We start from the raw sequence: 21,539 nt of genomic DNA, 5'->3' as shown, positions 1-21,539 counted from the left end.
TTTTGTCAACACAACTTGCTGCTGACCAGTCTGACACAGAGGATGATGTTTTGCCAATACAACTTGCTGCTGACCAATCTGTCACAGAGGATGATGTTTTGCCAATACAACTTGCTGCTGACCAGTCTGACACAGAGGATGATGTTTTGTCAACACAACTTACTGCTGACCAGTCTGTCACAGAGGATGATGTTTTGTCAACACAACTTGCTGCTGACCAGTCTGTTACAGAGGATGATGTTTTGTCAACACAACTTGCTACTGTCCAGTCTGTCCTAGAGGATGATGTTTTGCCAATACAACTTGCTGCTGACCAGTCTGTCACAGAGGATGATGTTTTGCCAACACAACTTGCTGCTGACCAGTCTGTCACAGAGGATGATGTTTTGTCAACACAACTTGCTGCTGACCAGTCTGACACAGAGGATGATGTTTTGCCAATACAACTTGCTGCTGACCAGTCTGTCACAGAGGATGATGTTTTGCAAATACAACTTGCTGCTGACCAGTCTGACACAGAGGATGATATTTTGTCAACACAACTTGCTGCTGACCAGTCTGTCACAGAGGATGATGTTTTGTCAACACAACTTGCTGCTGACCAGTCTGTCACAGAGGATGATGTTTTGTCAACACAACTTGCTGCTGACCAGTCTGTCCCAGAGGATGATGTTTTGCCAATACAACTTGCTGCTGACCAGTCTGTCATAAAGGATGATGTTTTGTCAAAACAACTTGCTGCTGACCAGTCTGACACAGAGGATGATGTTTTGTCAACGCAACTTGCTGCTGACCAGTCTGACACTGAGGATGATGTTTTGTCAACACAACTTGCTGCTGACCAGTCTGTCACAGAGGATGATGTTTTGTCAACACAACTTGCTGCTGACCAGTCTGACACAGAGGATGAAGTTTTGTCAACACAACTTGCTGCTGACCAGTCTGTCACAGAGGATGGTGATTTGTCAACACAACTTGCTGCTGACCAGTCTGTCACAGAGGATGATATTTTGCAAACACAACTTGCTGCTGACCAGTCTGACACAGAGGATGATGTTTTGTCAACACAACTTGCTGCTAACCAGTCTGTCCCAGAGGATGATGTTTTGCCAAAACAACTTGCTGCTGACCAGTCTGTCACAAAGGATGATGTTTTGTCAAAACAACTTGCTGCTGACCAGTCTGACACAGAGGATGATGTTTTGTCAACACAACTTGCTGCTGACCATTCTGTCACAGAGGATGATGTTTTGTCAACACAACTTGCTGCTGACCAGTCTGACACAGAGGATGATGTTTTGTCAACACAACTTGCTGCTGACCAGTCTGTCACAGAGGATGATGTTTTGTCAACACAACTTGCTGCTCACCAGTCTGACACAGAGGATGATGTTTTGTCAACACAACTTGCTGCTGACCAGTCTGTCACAGAGGATGGTGATTTGTCAACACAACTTGCTGCTGACCAGTCTGTCACAGAGGATGGTGATTTGTCAACACAACTTGCTGCTGACCAGTCTGTCACAGAGGATGATATTTTGCCAACACAACTTGCTGCTGACCAGTCTGACACAGAGGATGATGTTTTGTCAACACAACTTGCTGCTAACCAGTCAAACACAAAGGATGATGTTTTGTCAAAACAACTTGCTGCTGACCAGTCTGACACAGAGGATGATGTTTTGTCAACACAACTTGCTGCTGACCAGTCTGTCACAGAGGATGATGTTTTGTCAACACAACTTGCTGCTGACCAGTCTGTCACAGAGGATGATGTTTTGTCAACACAACTTGCTGCTAACCAGTCAAACACAGAGGATGATGTTTTGCAAACAAAACTTGCTGCTGACCAGTCTGACACAGAGGATGATATTTTGTCAACACAACTTGCTGCTGACCAGTCTGTCACAGAGGATGATATTTTGTCAACACAACTTGCTGACCAGTCTATCACAGATGATGATGTTTTGTCAACACAACTTGCTGCTGACCAGTCTGTCACAGAGGATGATGTTTTGTCAACACAACTTGCTGCTGACCAGTCTGTCACAGAGGATGATATTTTGTCAACACAACTTGCTGACCAGTCTATCACAGATGATGATGTTTTGTCAACACAACTTGCTGCTGACCAGTCTGACACAGAGGATGATGTTTTGTCAACACAACTTGCTGCTGACCAGTCTGACACAGAGGATGATGTTTTGTCAACACAATTTGCTACTGACCAGTCTGTCATAGAGGATGATATTTTGTCAACACAACTTGCTGCTGACCAGTCTGTCACAGAGGATGATGTTTTGTCAACACAACTTGCTTCTGTCACAGAGGATGATGTTTTGTCAACACAACTTGCTGCTGACCAGTCTGTCCCAGAGGATGATGTTTTGTCAACACAACTTGCTGCTGACCAGTCTGTCCCAGAGGATGATGTTTTGTCAACACAACTTGCTGCTGACCAGTCTGACACAGAGGATGATGTTTTGTCAACACAACTTGCTGCTGACCAGTCTGTCACAGAGGATGGTGATTTGTCAACACAACTTGCTGCTGACCAGTCTGTCACAGAGGATGAGTTTTTGCCAACACAACTTGCTGCTGACCAGTCTGTCACAGAGGATGATGTTTTGTCAACACAACTTGCTGCTGACCAGTCTGACACAGAGGATGATGTTTTGTCAACACAACATACCAGGGTATCACCCTTGAAAGATTCTTCTGCAACAACTTTAAAGATGTCATCAATGGAGGATGTCAAAAAACGAAGTCTGTCACAGGTTGATTGTGAAGAAGGTTGGTGAATTAAAATCAAAATTGTAGATGGATATTTTTTGTGCTTGTTATAGCTTTGCTCTACCTTTTGTCTATCTTCAACTTGCTTGCTACATCAATATTTTAAAATCTCAATGTCTTGGATCATTAATTATTTGTTACTCAACTTAATTGTGAAATTGTGAAAAAAAGAAGTTTCAATAATCATAGCAGCCATTACATAATAACAAAGGCATGGGGGTAAAACAAATAAGAGATACATTTAAATGTGGATTTCTTTAAAAATAATATTGAAATATTTAAAAAAGTATTATTAACAAATTATGCACTATTAATTGTTTTATTATCCAAATAACAAGCTTTTGATCTGATGAAGGTTTTTAATACATTTCTAGAAAAAGTTTTAGTTGCATTAAATATGTATACTGTAGTTGCATATATATGCAAAATACTGTGTATGATTAACAGTATATTTGATAGACATATGATCATGAATAGTCCATAACACTTGACTATTTAAATATCTTTTTTGTCAAGCCTGTGACTTTTGTGGCAGAAAGCTTGACATAGAGATAGTGATCTGGAAGAGGCAGTAGCCTTAGCTAAATTCGTTAAAGCTTAATATTTCAGAAAAGTACAAGACTTTGACTTTTGACATCATACTTTGTATATAGATACCTCATGTTAAGAAGCTGAACCAAACTTGGCCTAAATCATCCTTAGCATATTACGTTCTAAAATATGTATCAAATCATGCCCATCAACAAAGATGGCAGCCATGGCTAAAATAGAACATAGGGTTAAATGCAGTTTTTGGCTTATAGCTCTGAACTAACGGTATATAGAGCAAATCTGCATGGGGTAGAAATGTTCATCAAAACAAGATCTATCTGCAACGTTAGCTAACTTCCTTTAAGCTGTGTATTTTAGAAGGTGGAAGGTTTTGATCCTTATACTTTGTATATAGATGCCTCATGTTACAAAATTTTCCATCTGTCATGTCCATTGTCTTTGACCTCAGTTTTATGGTTCAGCTACTACTTGAAAAATAAAGGGTTTATATAAGTCAGCCTCACTGTGTGATGCATTTTCTTACCCATCACTCAACAACTTCTTGTTTAATGAAATATTTGTCAGTGGTATCATCAATAAGCAGTAGCTCACACTTTCACTTGTTGAACCATGATTTCAAACAGTTAACATGTGAGGTTTTTTATGCCCCACCTACGATAGTAGAGGGGCATTATGTTTTCTGGTCAGTGCCTCCGTTCGTTCGTTCGTCCGGTTAAAGTTTTTGGTCAAGGTAGTTTTTGAAGAAGTTGAAGTCCAATCAACTTGAAACTTAGTACACATTTTCCCCATGATATGATCTTTCTAATTTTAATGCCAAATTATAGTTTTGACCCCAATTTCATGGTCCACTGAACATAGAAAATGATAGTGCGAAGTTCAGGTTAAAGTTTTTGGTCAAGGTAGTTTTTGCTGAAGTTGAAGTCCAATCAACTTGAAACTTAGTACACATGTTCCCCATGATATGATCTTTCTAATTTTAATGCCAAATTATAGTTTTGACCCCAATTTCATGGTCAACTGAACATAGAAAATAATAATGCGAAATTCAGGTTAAAGTTTTTGGTCAAGGTAGTTTTTGATGAAGTTAAAGTTACATCAACTTGAAACTTAGTACACATGTTCCCTATGATATGATCTTTCTAATTATAATTCCAAATTAAAGTTTTGACCCCAATTTCACGGTCCACTGAACATAGAAAATGATAGTGCGAGTGGGGCATCCGTGTACTATGGACACATTCTTGTTTTATTTCAAAATGCCAACATATATGATTATTTTAAGGAATTTGGATTTCTTAAAAGTCCAAGTACGTTTGCAGAACACCTGTAGATTACCAAGATAATCACACTGCAGGAGAAGGGAAAGTCAACTTCCTGTAGTTTTTTTTTTTTTAAATCGACAAAAGTTTCTGTTTTTCTTGTATTGGTTGAAGATTATTGTTTTCCATCTGAATTTCAATTTTTGACATTATTGTGAAGGATTAATTTTATCTTTTTAACTATATGGTATATCTTTTAATTATTCAGTTCTGTCAGAGATTTGGAGATCTAAATCAAGAGATGCAAACACTATATCTAAAGTAGGACCATATTCTATCTCAATAGATGCTCTGAATACCATCCAACATTGGCTTTCAGATGAGGTAAGCAAATCTGAGGCAAAATAGTTTTAAAAATTAGATAATACTCTGTACTTTTTTTTAAAAGAAATATGCTTTTTGAAGAAGTACAGTGTTATTTTTCTCATGAACTACAAGTCACATTTCTATGGAGCCCCGCTAGGGACATGCAAAGAAAAAAAATATATTGTGCGCACTGCGCACAAAATAATATAGTGTGAACACAAAATAATATATTGTGCGCACAATTTTAATATATTGTGCGCACAACTTAAACATATTGTGCGCACAACATAATATAGTGTGCGTTAAATTCTTTGACTTTACACAATGTGTCCTTTTTAAAGTGACAGAATGGAAAAATGCATAAGGTTTTCTTTTGAAATGGGGCTAGCTAGATACATGAAAATACTCTTGCAAAAAATCATCAGTGCATTCGTATCGACTCCTGACATGAATACTGAATAAATTACGTTTATTTCAGATTAATATTACACCATACAAGCATTCCGTACACCAAATATATCCAGCTAAATGCTTATAGTATCCGAGAAATACACCAAAAACAAAAAATTACTTTGCCGGACCACTTTACCCTGAAAATGAGGTCAAGGTCAAATGATACCTGTCAAGTTGACATTTAGACATTAAAATCGTTTCATACAACCAAATATAGAAGAACTATTGCATTTGGTATCTGAGATTATGTCTAAACCACGAACATTTAACTTTGTTGAATGATCAGTAAAATGAGTCAAGTGAAAACTGTTTTCCTAATTTTGGACGCACACCACATCATATTGTGCGCACAATATGTTTAAGTTGTGCGCACAATATATATTTAAATTGTGCGCACAATATATTTAAATTGTGCGCACAATATATTATTTTGTCCCTAGCGGGGCTCCGTACATTTCTTGATAAATGTAAATCTCAACTTAAACTTTATAAAAGAAAAGTTAAGAACTTAAGAAAATGTTCTAAGTTTTGTTATTAGAGTTATAATTATAATCAAAACAGAGTGATATAACATGTTAAATAATGCATTTAAAAAAAAATACAGTTCAACACAGATAACATTCTTAATTTATGCAGTCAATAAACCAAGTTAAAATTCAGTTTTTAGGTAAGAAAATTATTAGCTCACCTGGCCCATAGGGCCAAGTGAGCTTTTCTCATCACTTGGCATCCATGGTTGGGCGTCCTGCATCCATCATCTGCTAACTTTTACAAAAAATCTTCAATTCTAAAACTACTGGGCTAAATTTGACAAAACAAAGCCACAATCATTATTAGGGTATCTATTTGAAAAATGTGTCTGGAGATCCGGCCAACCAACCAAGATGGCAGCCATAGATAAAATAGAAAATGAAGATTTTGGCTTATAACTCTAAAACCAAAGCATTTACAGCAAATCTGACACGGGGTAAAATTGTTTATCAGGTCAAGACTTGTCTGCCCTGAAATTTTCAGATGAATTGGAGAACCTGTTGTTGGGTTGCAGCCCATAAATTGGTAATTTTAAGGAAATTTTGCCTATTTTAGCTCACCTGGCTCATAGGGCCAAGCAAATTTTCTCATTATTTGGCGTCTGTCATCCGTCTTCTTCCATCATCCTCAACTTTTACAAAAATCTTCTCCTCTAAAACTACTGGCATCATAGCTAAAAATAGAACAATGCCCAGGGTAAAATGTAGATTTTGGCTTATATCTGAAACCAAACCAGAGCAAATCTGACATGAGATAAATGTGTTTATCAGATGAAGATCCATCTTCCCTGAAATTTACAGATGAATCAGACAACCTGTTGTTAGGTTGCTGCCCCTGAATTGGAAATTTTAGGGATATTTTGCGGTTTTTGGTTATTATCTTGAATATTATTATAGATAGAGATAAACTGTAAACAGCAATAATGCTCAGCAAAGTAAGATCTACAAATAAGTCAACACGGCCAAATCTCCCTTAAGGAGATATTGCCCTTTATAGTCAATTTTTAACAATTTTTCATTAATATTTGTAATCTTTTACAAAAATATTCTCCCCTGAAACTACTGAGACAAATTTAACCAAACTTGTCCACAATTATCTAAAAGGGTATCTTGTTTTAAAATTGTGTCCGATAACCCCGCCTGTGAAACCAAGATGGCCAACATGGCTAAAATAAGGACATGGTAAAATGCAGTTTTTGGCTTATATCTTGCAGTAAGAGCAAATCTTACAAGATAAGATTGTTTTTATGTCCAAATCTATCTACCATGAAATATTCAGCTCATTCAGGCAACCTGTTGTTGCGTTCCTGCCCCTGAATTGGTCATTTTAAGAAAATTTTGCAGCTGTTGGTTATTATCTTGAGTATTATTATAGATAAAGATAATCTGTTAATAGCACTAATGTACAGCAAAGTAATTCCTAATAATAAGTCGGCATTACCAATACGGTTAATTGGCCCTTTAAGCCCTGGTCACAACGAACCCAAAATACATTTATGCAGGGCCACAACATAAAATTTTGTCTAATCGCAGGTCATCTGCAATCATGGTACAACAGTTGCTCGATATTTTGAGCATCGTGCCACTGTTGTGTGTTGTGAGACGAAAATTGAACATGCACCTTTTTTGCATAATTCCTGCAAGTAATTAGATTTCTACACCATGCTTGTTTATCTATTTATAACTTTTTATTTTTTGTTTTAGGTGATGAATGCCTACTTGTATATGTTGTCTGAAAATTTCCCCCAGGTCTGCCATATCAACAGTGTGCTTATGACAGCTGTATTTAATGATCAGCCACAAATTCATTCATTATTACATCAGGTATTTTTTTTTAAGGCATGATCATATGGTTTATTTAATTACTATATATACTTTTGAAAATTTCCAAAAGTAGTATGTTTTCAAAGGCCTGATACACCCCTAGTTGCTGAAAAATCTAAAATCTTGTATCAGATGACATAATTTTTGTAAAATTGTTGCATAAAAGGTTAATAATGATAATTATGATAAATTTATCATTGTAAATATACTAAACCGCAAAAGAAACTTTGTATTTGTCGAAAGCCTAAATTTTCAAATGAATATTTAAAAATAATAAAAAAAAAAACAATTTCATATGTATTAAAAAAAAATATCTATCTATTTTTTTGTTTAGGTAAATTCTCTTCAATTGATGCTAAGATTATGTTGAAATTTCCTTTATGGCTGGCTGTGTTCATTAATTTGGTTGTTCTAATAGTTGTCTCTTTAGGTCCTTGTACACGTTTCACAGTCACATTTCATGATTATGAGATGCAAGTTGTCCATGCCTCTATAAGGGTATTTTAGAGGTGCTAAGTTTTCGTGTCATCATTATCTGTTTGATGCAGTACTGATGCCATGACTTAACCCACCATAAAGAGAACAGCTAATAGGACATTTGAATGCTGGACAGCGACCTCAAGTCGTTGCATATGCATTTAACTGCAATGTAGGCACCATCCAACGTCTACATGAACACCACAATTCAACAAACAGTACAAATGACCGTCCACGTATTCAACACTAATGGCAGACCTGAATTAAATAAATCTTGGATATGATAGTGGAAAACTATTAATGAACTAAAATAATGCGGATTTGTTAAATAACAAGGGTATTTATACGCCCATTCAATTAAAAATGCATTAATTTTTCCATTATGTTTGCCTCAAATTACTGTGACATTTCTTTTGCAGTTTAGTATATAATGGAATTTGAAGAGACTTTTGTACAAGTGATATAGATTTAGCACTATAAAACCAGGTTCAATCCCCCATTTTCTACATTTTAAAATGCCTGTTTCAAGTCAGGAATATGTCTCAGAATATTTTTTTTATATATACCTTAATATAACACAAGGTACTTTACTAAATTTTTTGAAAAATGACACCCAGTCCCGAATTCCCGTTATTTTTTGATTTCTCGGTTGTCAAACCTACTTAAACTTAATATGCCGTAAATCTAAATTGATTTATCTACACAATGGTATATGACACGAGTATCATTGTTGTCGGGATCATTAGTAGCAGGTCTCAGAAGTCGGTCAACGGGATTTTTTTTGCATTCGTCTCAAACTTTGGCAACACCCAGCCCACAGTGATTGAATTATTATAAAAATTATTAAAATTAAAACTGTCAGCTTCCCTCTGACTATAAATTATTATCTTTATTGTAAATTCTTTACAGAGTATGTCAAACAAACCCAAATAAGTGTTTTTTGAGGTCTGTCGAATGTGTCAGGAGTTTCTAATTTTAGAACTCAGATTTTTCCCATTTTATTGACATCATTCAGACTCTCTCTGGACTTTACATAAGATATTGAGATAACTCCAAAAGGTTTGAAAAGCGAGAAATTTTGAAGTATCATGAAAAGATGTATTTAGCTAATGATGCTATTTGTTCATGGTATGTATATTTCTAATATAAACATTTTATTTTTATTTTGAGTAGGGAAAACAAAACAAAAACGTATGTCAATCCTTATTTGAATGGTAAATTGACATTTTTAAAATCCTAAACTTGCAGAACCCCTTGTATTTTCGAAAATATTCATCAATAGTCAATTTTTGTAATAGTTCGTCATTTGAAAAATGACCATCTGCTATACCGGAACAGGAATGGACAGTAATCCCACCTATATTCAAGGAAGCCACTCCCGTTGTTCCTGTGACTGCCGACCATTCCCCCCCCCCCCCCCCCCTTTTTTTAGTTCTTGTTCTATAGTACAGACCAAATGGCTCTTCCCCGTTCCACTTTGCCCCAAAAGCAAAATTTTATGACCATTTTTTACCTCATTCAATGCTATAAGCTGTTTGACATTCATTTTGTTATGATACACACGTGTACACAACGCCACTAATGTAGAGTTATAAATTGACCAAAATTTCCCACATTTATTTTTAGCCAGACGATTGACCAATGAGAAACCAGTATAAAATTACATGCGGACTGAGTGTTGCCAAAGTTTGAGACGAATGCAAAAAAAATCCCGTTGACCAACTTCTGAGACCTGCTACTAATGATCCCGACAACAATGATACTCGTGTCATATACCATTGTGTAGATAAATCAATTTAGATTTACGACATATTAAGTTTAAGTAGGTTTGACAACCGAGAAATCGAAAAATAACGGGAATTCGGGACTGGGTGTCATTTTTCAAAAAATTTAGTTAAGTACCTTGTGTTATATTAAGGTATATAGGAAATTTTTTTCTGAGACAAGTGCCTGTGAATATGACAGTTGTCCATTTGTTTTTGATGTGTTTTGTCATTCGATTTTGTTATGTGATAATGGACTTTCCGATTTTATTTTCCTCAGAGTTTAGTATTTTATTGATATTTCTTTTTAATGAGGTAAACACAGTTAATTTTTCAACAAACTATTTTTCCTTAAGGCCTTCACATACATATAACCATACAAGCATTTACTTTTAACAAAAATAGTAGACACACCTTTTCAAGTTACAGTCTCTATGCCTTTTGATGAGTAAATAATGGACAGTTATTGTTCTGGTTTTCTGTAAATTCTTGTTTTTTGCATCTTACAGTATGACTTCAAGGAGTTTGATACAATAATTGGTGCTGTTCATGAGAATGATAACCACTGGACACTTATGGTATGTACATAATATATAAAAGGAGATCTGGTATGAATGCATGGAGACAACTATCCACCAGAGTTCAAATAACAAATTGGTCACCTTACATTGTGAAAAAAATACATACCATATAGCCAGCTATAAAAGATTTCCCCTGTGAGCGCTAAAAACACAGATATTGGGACCGGTGACAGATAAGATGTTAAACTGTAAATGCTGCCAAGATTTTGCGATTTTTTCTTAATAAGATATATACAGTTTTCCACACTTTTTTTTCATGCTTGATGATATTGATTTGATATTTGGTTTATTGTTTAATCATGACAAGTAACAGATAAAGTTGGTATTTTGTTCCAATCTGAAAATTCAGTTTTTGATTGTTAATGGTTTTAAGAAATGGAAGAATTTGATTTATGGTCCTTCCCTATGCCTACATTACCCTACTCATTTGCTCTGTAATTATTGTACAAAGTGAGGAGAAGTTATCAGCTTGCTCAAGTCTAAGGGAGGGGAAATAGACCAGTAGTAGACAATAAACAGATATTTGGGTTTTTCTTCATATAGATATCATAAAATTTCAGCTGCTGGACACAATGTAAATCTCTTAAGCTTGATCTGTGCTCACTTACCAAAAAGTTTAAACTGTGGCTCACAGCTGATATGTTGTGATATATAAATGTGTAGAAAACCCAATAATTTATATCTATCGGACATTTAAAGACCTCTCTCATCTTCAGTGTAAACAATGAATTATACTTATATATACACAACTATTGATTGATTAATATTTTAATTGAGGTCTGAAGCAAGGTCAAATCTGAATCAAGTAATCTATTAACAAAAGGTTAAATTTAATCACAACATAGGCAACAGAATATAACCTAGGGTTAGATATTAACAAAGGGTTATGGCATTTAATCCTTGCCTTGAATTTAACCAAGAGACAAACAACCTGGTATAGTTGTTTAATAATGGCTCTTACCATACCTCCTCTATAAATCCCTTTAAAGGCTTTCTTAAGGAAATGCTCCTTTTGGCACCACAAGCCAAAATTATCCTTTTCGCTCTACAGTGCACATGCTGATGGCGAAATTATCCTCGAGGATACATAAATTTCTATATTTAGACTGTCACATTGTAAATATATCAAACGAGCCTCTTGTACACTTGATTCATAAATAATATAATTAAATACATTTGGTATATTTATATTCTGGCCCGAGAACACAATCATTTCGTAGTGCATTTCTTTTAGACAATAAATTCAAATTAAAAAAATTGCACCTGCTCTTTCTCAAAAAGATTTTTACAGTGTAGTGTACTTCCAGTGAAACAAGTAATTTCAAAATTATAGAAACTTCTACCAGCTCTAAACTCAAAATATTGACAATTCTGTGTTAAGGGGGTGTAAAATTCAGTTTGACAGCTTCAGACGTGATAAAATTTGACCTTTTTGAACTGAACCAAATCACTACTTAACATAAAGATTCAGCACCCAAATTTTTTTAACATGTAAATACATCCCCCTACTTAATATTTCATGCATTTAATATCAAGAAATAAATTGGGAAAGTGTATCAAATAAAACATGCAAGTTATACACTGTTTACACTAGGGACTATATTCGTAGACAACGAAAACCAAAGGACTATAACTGTGTCCTTGGACCTTTTGCTTAAATATGGCGTCAAATACAATGTTTTTTCAAAGAATGTTGTGAGAAAAATACTTGTTACAAACAAAATGGAGGATTTGAAAACAATTGGTTGTATAAGGATGATAATTTTTTTTTTATGATTATTTGTGTCTTAACTCTGTCTGATTTAATTTTAGGTTATTCTACTACAACAACAAATTATCTTGTATTTCAATCCAATGGGTGAGCTGTTTCTCTCAGAACAAAAACTTCTTCAGAATTGGTTGTAAGTTAAAATTTTAGAATAGTACATGTAAAGAATGAGGAAAAAAATTACATCTTTTGTAAAACTATGAGGCAGTAATGATTTAAAATTTTAGGGGATTAATATTTTTCAGTTAACAAGCATGGTGACATTTGTAATTTAAATTGATCTCTGATATATTATATTTGATTCTGGTAGCCCAATAATGAAAATTTTTCACCTTTTGAACAACATAGTTTAAAAGTTAACTGAACTGCTAATTTTAAGACCATCTCAAAAGATTCTATCATATTAATTATTGAAATCTTATATTCATTTTCTTTGAACTTTTGAAATTCCTTTTTTTGGTTCTACTTTATACATAGTTGTGGAAGCATTTTGTTAAATCACTATAGTTGATACAGTTTTCATTTTTTCCCCCTTGAAACTAACAAATATTATGAAACATTGCTGCATTAACAACTTTGAAGACTCCCGGTAATCAATTATCGTATCAAATGTTCTTTTTATTGAGTCATACTTTTAGATAACATTTATTTACATTAGATGTATGTATTATTATTATACATTATTTTGATTGGCTAACAGCAAGCTCGCGTCATTCTTCATTTCAAAATGAATTGCATGAATTTAAACATACATATAACGATACATGTTTTCACAATTAAGTTCACAGGTATGTAAAAGAAAAACTTGATAGTAGTTGCCCCAATTTTTTAATAATCCAATCTTTCATTTGCGCCACAAGGTTAAATTTCAAGTGCGCCAAAATATAAAAACTTCATTTGCGCCATTTCACAGGCAATACAGGTAACATAACGAAAAAGTTAAATATTCATTGTTGTATTGTGAATAAAAATTGTTTCTTCAGTATTTCTCCTGTACTCATTTCTAATACAAAACTGAGGTTAAAAATTATAAAGTCAATTAGTGTTCACATGTATGAGGTGTATAGATGGACATTATCAGTTCAAAGACAGAGGAAAGAAGTCTGTATGTTTTGTGGTCACACATACGGTTAATAGCTTATATATATGCATCATATAAAAAATCGTTGAGATAACTTCTAAATTTCTAAAGCCAGAATAACAACTGAGATGGACAGAATTATAACTTTACTATACTGTATAATTCTTAGAACTGTGTCACAAATTAACATTCTTTTCAATATGTTCAAAGTAACTGTGTTTTAATGAAGTTTCAACAAACATGTACCTTGTATGGTTTCATAATATTAGTTCCAAAAGGAACATATATTCTGGAATATTATTTCCACAGGAATGAATATTACAGTATATACTGCAGCTGTGCTGTTTGAGCAGTCAAATTGTATTGACTGTATATTTATATGTGATATACAGTCACTGACCGTATATCACCTTGTTTATGACGTTGACAATGCTTTTCCGTACAGTTTTATTTATGACGTCAATAAAACATACAGGTTCACGCAATTTTACATTGTCCTCTCACAATTAAAGAATGACGGTTTTTACCTAAATACTTCATTTTGACCACAAGCAAAGTTAAAGAGGATATATGAACCACATTTTAAGTCTATCCGTCCGTCAGTCCCCACTTGTTTGCGGCCCATGTCAAATTAAATCGGGTAACTCATACATGTATACAGTTCATCCAAAAACCAATGATTTCAAATATAAAATGCATTGCCTTGAACTATAGAACTGATGTTAAACACACTAAGTTCAGAGATGTATTATGGGATGGCATGTGGTTCTTCATAAACTAAATCAGTTCATTTTGACATTGGCATTGACATTTGAGCCGTCAAGTTTTCAAACATTGTTTGATTCGTCTTTGTCTGGTTTGTGTCCGGTCCATATCTTTTGAACCGTTGGATATTTCAGTTATTTTTTTTTTTTATATGGATCCAACCATAATGGAATCCTTTCCGCGACATATATATATATATAGCTGCAACACTAAGGTTTACCAAACTTCAGATACAGAAGTCGGTTTCACAAAAAAACTTAAGACAAGATTAATCGTAAGTAAACTGAACTATTCATGACTTACGACCAGCTTTAGTCGAAAGATTTGTTGTGAAACTGACCCCAGATGCAAAATTAGAATGCGGTGAATTAACTAAAGTTAGGTCCCAAGATGACCTTTATTTTGACAATTGGGATTGTATACTTTAATTTCTTAACGTGTTTTTTTATTAGGACTGCATTTATTTTCACTCACGTTTGTGCAGTCAAAAGGTTTGCAGTTAAAAATGCAAGTATTAATGTCTTACAGTGACTTGACTGTAAGTGTTGCTATCCACCAATTGCAACTTATTCAAAATTCTGACCAAATTGCAATTTGTTTTATAAAATCAAATTGTTCAACTGGTCAGAAATTTGAACTAACTGCAGTAGAAAACCACAGTCAAGTAGTGAAAGTGCAAGGTGATAAAATAAAACATACTTACAATCCTATAAGACTTTAACTCCACTTTAATGATGTTATGACAAAATCTGTTTATCAGTTTGTATAAGTATATTATAGTGATTTCCATGCTGAAGGAACTGTTATTATTTTGAATTGCTATAAAAATGTCCAAACTAAGCTTTCATATAGTTTTTCTTTCTAAACATGTTCTATATTCATAAGAATGAGGTGCATTAAAGTCACTAAGCGTCTTTTCTGAAAATGTCACTCGCCTAACAGTTATAAGAGTTGCAGTATATAAAGAATAATCATACATTGTCTCGAAATATCAATCTGTTATTTGTACTCGGCTCGAAACAGGTAGAAAGCTCGGCACAGCCTCGCTTTCTACCTGTTTCTAAGCCTTGTACAAATAACATTGATATTTCGAGACAATGTATGGTTATTCTATATATATGTTCCTAACGTAATTATAGATTATCGTTGATCATCTCAACGAGCTTGATTTTTTCGCTTGAGCTGGTACAGCGAAAGTGAGAAAAGCAATCGAGTTGAGATGACCAATGATAATCTGTTTATCGCTATTTTACCTTTGGCGACGTTGTCAATTTCATGTCAATTTCGTTAGCAACGCCACGTGGTCTCCTTAGTTTCTAGCGATAATTTTTTCCATCTCAAGCGAGAAGCATGATATGAAAATTATCACAAAAAAAGATCAAAAGAAAAATGCACAAAATAGCGATAATAAATGGTATAGAATATTTGTTCCAACAGGAACAGATATCATGACATTGTTTATAACAAAGTTTCCATTGGAACTTCTGTTAGGTGGAACAAATATACATTGACATTATGACTGATTTCTGATGAATACTAGTATGTTTTATTATGCAAACAGAAACTTTCTTTAACATTAAAAGTCTTTTTTGGAAAAAAAATCATTTTTTAAAACTATTTACCTGTATTATTGACGTAAATGAAAGGTGTCAATGTAAATATAACGGAATTTGATGAGACTGTCATTAAAGTGAGAAGGTTAGCGCTAAAGAACCAGGTTTAATCCACCATTTTCTACATTTGAAAATGCCTTTACCAAATCAGGAATATGACAGTTCTTGTCCATTCGTTTTTGATACGTTTTGTTATTTGATTTTGCCATGTGATTATGAACTTTTGGAATTGATTTTCCTCTAAGTTCAGTATTTTTGTGATTTCACTTTTTTCTTATTGGAGCAAATGAAATATGGTTTGTGGTGCAAATGAAATGCCAATTGGCGCAAAAGCTAAGCACTGGTTTTCATGAACATTGCGAAAAAATGTAGTTATAAGTATTGAAAACTTCTTTTTGTAATTTCATCATTATTCATAGGGTTTTAAAAGTGTTGACCGTGTACACATTTTAAGAATGAAGTGCTTCCATATGCTTCATACCAAATGAACTTCAGTCAACACTTTTACACCCTAATGAATTTACAAAAAAAAGAATTTAAGAAAGATAATTTATACAATTTATTTTAGTACATACTGTAATTAAAATTATAAAGAAAGTTGATGTTGAAAAGAAGTAATTTGAATGTTAATTTTTTATATTTTCCAGTTTTTTTTTAAAAGAGAGGTCTAAACTAGGTTTAGTGGACATTGCTACCACACAATGGAATATAGGCAGTCTCCTCCATTCTAAACAAGAGGATGACATATCGTGTGGCTTGTACGTTCTGAAAGTAAGTTTTATGTTTAAATTTGGATGAATTTTTTTTTTTTGATTAAACAACATGTCTACCTAATTCTCTCTAAAATTATTAGATCATATAATTTGAGATTCAATGGTCACAGCTATGTCCAATTGAGAATCAAATGAAACTTAACCACAGTGTCATCTGCTATTGGTCAATTTATTGTCAGTATGAACAGATTGAGAAAATATTATTGATATTGAAAATATTAAACATCACATGCAGTTTATTTTAATTTAAAACATGTATTTAGAAGATGATTTTTTAATGGGGTTAAATGATATCAGAGTGATAGATTTTTCTAAGCAGAATTAATGGTCCTGTGAATTAAAACTACACAGAGAACAATAGCTTTTGTATCTATTGAATGGGACAAAAGTTTAAATAGAGTGAAAATTAGAAGATTAATCCGTGGAAAAGTTTTATTTGGTTTGCAATAAAATTCTACAAAGTAGGACCCATTTTCATGATTGAAAATAGTGCATGCTTATATAAAATGAAAAACCAAGTTCAACAGCTTTGTCCTAAACCTGTGTTTATTCTGTTTATACTTCTAAGCAAGAATCGTTTAACATGTCTTTACTGATCTCTGATTAGTGTAAAACAGATGATTTCATTTGCACAGCATTTTTTCAGCGTTTGGTTCGAGCCCCAAAAGAGAAAGCATCCAAGTATTTGCAACATAGTCCCTTAATAGAATAAGGAGCAATATATAGGAAAGATTCGGGTGTCAATTAATAGCTCATTGCAAAAACAATTTCTATTAGGGGACAACTTATTATTTATTTGAATCTGTAAACACTTGAATTCCTGCTTTACTAAAATCAAAATGATTTTAATTTCCCATTCTAGTGCAAAAACTTGAATATGTAAAATTTAATGTTCAAACTATAATAGTTTTAAAATAGATATCTTGATCACAAAATGTGAAGCATATAGGATAAAGATCGGGTAACCATCACAGGAACTTTATGGTATCGTTTATCTTGTACCATTGTAAAAAATTCCAGGTGGTATATCTCCCTACTTATCTATAATACCAGATTTCTACATTTTACAGGTTTTTGTCATAACTGAACTGTTCTATCTCCAAAATCAAATTGAATTATAATTGACACAGGAAGTTTAGAGAAAAATAGTCTTACATGGTGGTCAGTTAACCTCTTAAATCGGGGAAAAGCTGGAAAGAAAGCAAAAAAGTGAGGTGTTCAATCAACTACTCTTACAGCTTTCAACTCAGATAACTGAAATTTCATAGAAAGATTTTACACATATTGGGATAAATTTAACAAGCCATTGTCAACCATATATTTTATTAAGCAATAGAATTTATATATAAGGAACAATGAATTATTGTGCTTTTCTAGAAATTGGAAAATACAGAATAAAAATCATTGTTAAAACTACATTATTACTGTCAAAAGTCTGAGATTTATTATAGTTTTTACCAGGATTTTGAAAAAAATAATTCTTACTTAAATCGAATGAAAGTGTAAATGACCCTGTCAATTTTTTAAAGAAAGCACATCAAGTTATCCAGCTTAAATAAATATTAGGTATAAGTGCCAATGAGAAATAAAGGCAACAGTAGTATACCGCTGTTCAAAACTCATAAATCCATGGACAAAAAACAAAATCGGGTAACAAACTAAAACTGAGGGAAAGGCATTTAATATAAGAGGAGAACAAAGACACAACATTTAAATGTAAAACACACACACAGAAACGGATTAAGCCTTAGACAAAATCATATGAGAATAACAAATATAACATCAAAACCAAATACATGAATTTGGGATAGAAAAGTACCGTGACACGTCTTATAGTAATGTGAATTCACACTAAAAAAAAAGAGAAAACAAACGTCACAACGGAAACACAACATTAAAATGTAACACAACGAACTATATTATAACAATGGCCATCTTAGTTGCAATTTGTAATGATAAAAAGGTGGTAAGTGAAATTGTAAAATAATGGCTCTAGGTTTTTAACATCTTTTTCCAAGTGCCTACCCTTAGTACCATAAAAAAAATGTGGTATGATTGTCAATGGGACAACTCTCCACAAGAGGCTCAAATGACACAGATATTAAAAACTATTGGTCACGGTAAGGCCCTTCGACAATTATCAAAGCCAATACCACATAATCAGCTATAAAAGGCCCTAAAATGACAATGTAAAGCAATTCAAACAAGACAACTAACATCCTTATTTATATAAAGTATGTATGTTTTAAAGGAACAGCTCTAAACATGACTTTTATTTCAGATGGCTGAAAATGTTTTGTCTGGAACAACGCTAGAATTTGATATGTCTCAAAAAGATTTGAATGACTTCAGAATGTATGTGGGAAAATGTCTCCTGACTGGAAAAGGTATATTGTAATACAAATAATCAGAAATGTTGCTATCAAATGGCATAGAAATTCATAAAAGTACAGTTGTTATTGTCATTATCAATCTCATTTTATAGATTAGTGATTTAGGTAAAATTAAGTTTTTTATTGTCCAGTTTCTATCTTAAAGGACAAAGTAAGATAAGTCCTGTTTTTGGCCCCCCTATTTTCTCATTTTTCAAATTTTGTTTGAAAACAGGCCTTATTGTACCTTGTTCTTTCTTAGGCAGTTGGTCTATCAACTATATTTGGTTCAAAAGTCAGTGCTGTGTCAAATATTCAATTACAATCCAAATTCAGAACTTCTTTAAGCTTAAGTATGGTGTTCATACATGTTTCTCGTTTCTCTGGGTTTTTTTTTTATAGATTAGACCATTGGTTTTTCCGTTTGAATGGTTAGTAATTTTTGGGCCCTTTATAGCTTCTTGTTCGGTTTGAGCTAAGGCTCCGTTTTGAAGGCCGTACATTGACCTCTAATGGTTTACTTTTTTTTAAATTGTTATTTGGATGGAGAGTTGTCTCATTGGCACTCACACCACATCTTCCTATATCTATTAGGCACTGTTGATCTTTTTTTTTTTAAATAACTTGACTAATAGGAGATGGCTCTGTGGAAATGTTTCAAGTGGTGTGCAATAATAATTTTCATTAAATACATACATTTTTTATGCCCAATATTAATGGCTATTTATGAGCATAATGTTTTCTTGTCTGTATGTCCGTTTGTTTGTCTGTTCGTTCGTATGCCCGCTTTAGTTTAAAGTTTTTGGACAATGTAGTTCTTGATGAGTTGAAGTTCAATCAACTTGAAACTTAGTACACATGTTCCTTGTGATATGATCTTTCTAATTTCACTGCCAAATTAGAGTTGTGACCCCAATTTTAGGTCTACTTAACATAGAAAATGATAGGTTGATTTGGGCATCTGTGTTCAAATGGACACATTCTTGTTCTCTTAGATTTAATGAGAATTAATTTTTTTATGATCATAAAGTAGGCAAGACATTTCATTTCAGCCTGGGCACTCTCGATTTTAATGTTTTGAAAATAAAACAAAAATATTTGTTTTGTAGTTTCATCATTTCAAGAAGATATAACATCTATAGATTCGTCTGTGAGTATTAAAGAATTTAGAATATGAAACAAGTGTAGTTAAAGCATAATAAGTAGACAAATCTTGAAATATGTATATTCAAAGTTGTAAACAATTTATTTGCTAGTGGTTAGATTCTATTTTATCTTTTGCTTGGTTAGTTATGACATTTTTATATCACAGGATACTTGCCCAAATTTTTATATGCCCGTCAAAATTTTGATGGGACGTATTATGGTATACAAATGTTTGGCATCCGTCCGTCTATCAGTCTGTCCGGCGTAAACATGTTGCACTGCAACTTGCGAACGATTTATCCAAATTTTATGAAACTTGATGTACTTGTTTCTTATGATGATCAAATGATCTGTATACTTTTTGGTGAAAATAAGATGAACACTTTTTGAGTTACAGGACTTTGTAACTAAAACAGGGATGTGTTTTTTTCACATGTTGCACCATACATGTCAAGTGACATGATATTCGAGTGTAATACACGCTTTTTCAACGGTTTACATGCAAGGATTTTGTCACATGGCGTGTACACGCTTTTCACCACTTTACACGCAATTACACGCTTTTTCGTTCTTTTCATTTTATGGTCGTTAGTGATATTGCTATTCTCGGGTTTTTTCCTTATTCGGCGATAAATACCGAAAAATTCGAAGTAATTGTTTGGCTGCCACATTGTTTATTTTTCTATATGACAAACAGTAAAAGGTAAGTAGTTTGTGATTAGTTTTAACGATTTTGTGACTTTCTTTAAAATTCACTTTATAGTGGAAATGTGCACAGAAAGAGGTCACTTTCAGGGCCTCCTGTACCATCGTCTAAAGTGCCGATTGTTAAGCCAAAACGATGTGTACGGCAAGGTACAAGATTTATATATTATATTTTTGAGTTCGAGTTTAAATGATCAAGTGACAAGTAACGCATAATTTGTGCATTCTATGTTGCAATGATAAAAAAACAATACATGTGAGAGGAGATATACAATGTAGCTATTTGAATAAGCATTTAACATGTTTATCTAATGGAAATCAAATTTATAAAACATTTTTCTCTTTCAATTTCAGTTTCAAATCTAGCCAAAACGGCAACAGATTTCTACAGGCCATGGGGATAAAAATATCACAGAACTGTTGGATCAGCTCTCATAGTACCCGCTTTCTTCTGATGAACTACTCAGTTTTAACTAGGCAATAGCAGTGGGAGCAATGGCAGAGATAATAGATGACATTTTCATTGCCAAAAAAAACCCCAACATTATGACATTCTTTCAAATCTTGATGAAGCTAATATCAATTCCTACTGTGGGAGAGCCTTTTCAATTATAAAGAAATTGACACTGGATTCTGATCAGAACTTGACTATGTTACATTTGTATTGTGTGCTGTTATCGAATAAATGCAACTAAACTTGAAACTGGCAGTTGTTTTG

General features: G+C 33.5%; 1 protein-coding gene and 1 long non-coding RNA gene across 2 annotated transcripts in view; both read left to right on the top strand.

The window, feature by feature from the left end:
- The window catches only part of LOC139506428 (uncharacterized), a gene marked incomplete at its 3' end in the record, with an annotated part of 41,602 nt that overhangs the window by 464 nt on the left and 19,599 nt on the right, over positions 1 to 21,539 (top strand). The window contains exons 2-12 of the mRNA XM_071295453.1: positions 232 to 335; positions 1,038 to 1,151; positions 1,758 to 2,297; positions 2,511 to 2,793; positions 4,873 to 4,988; positions 7,658 to 7,777; positions 10,527 to 10,595; positions 12,411 to 12,499; positions 16,473 to 16,596; positions 18,880 to 18,985; positions 20,080 to 20,120. Of these exons, the coding sequence (XP_071151554.1) occupies positions 232 to 335; positions 1,038 to 1,151; positions 1,758 to 2,297; positions 2,511 to 2,793; positions 4,873 to 4,988; positions 7,658 to 7,777; positions 10,527 to 10,595; positions 12,411 to 12,499; positions 16,473 to 16,596; positions 18,880 to 18,985; positions 20,080 to 20,120 (1,706 nt within the window). The remainder of the gene's footprint in view (positions 1 to 231; positions 336 to 1,037; positions 1,152 to 1,757; positions 2,298 to 2,510; positions 2,794 to 4,872; positions 4,989 to 7,657; positions 7,778 to 10,526; positions 10,596 to 12,410; positions 12,500 to 16,472; positions 16,597 to 18,879; positions 18,986 to 20,079; positions 20,121 to 21,539) is intronic.
- On the top strand, positions 20,137 to 21,524 carry LOC139506429 (uncharacterized). Its single transcript, XR_011660131.1, has 2 exons — positions 20,137 to 20,819; positions 21,176 to 21,524. It is a non-coding gene; the product is annotated as an uncharacterized lncRNA (long non-coding RNA).

Source organism: Mytilus edulis, unplaced genomic scaffold (assembly GCF_963676685.1).
Source record: "Mytilus edulis unplaced genomic scaffold, xbMytEdul2.2 SCAFFOLD_192, whole genome shotgun sequence".
Taxonomy (NCBI): Eukaryota; Metazoa; Mollusca; class Bivalvia; order Mytilida; family Mytilidae; genus Mytilus; species Mytilus edulis.
This window is presented reverse-complemented; position numbering and strand designations above follow the sequence as displayed.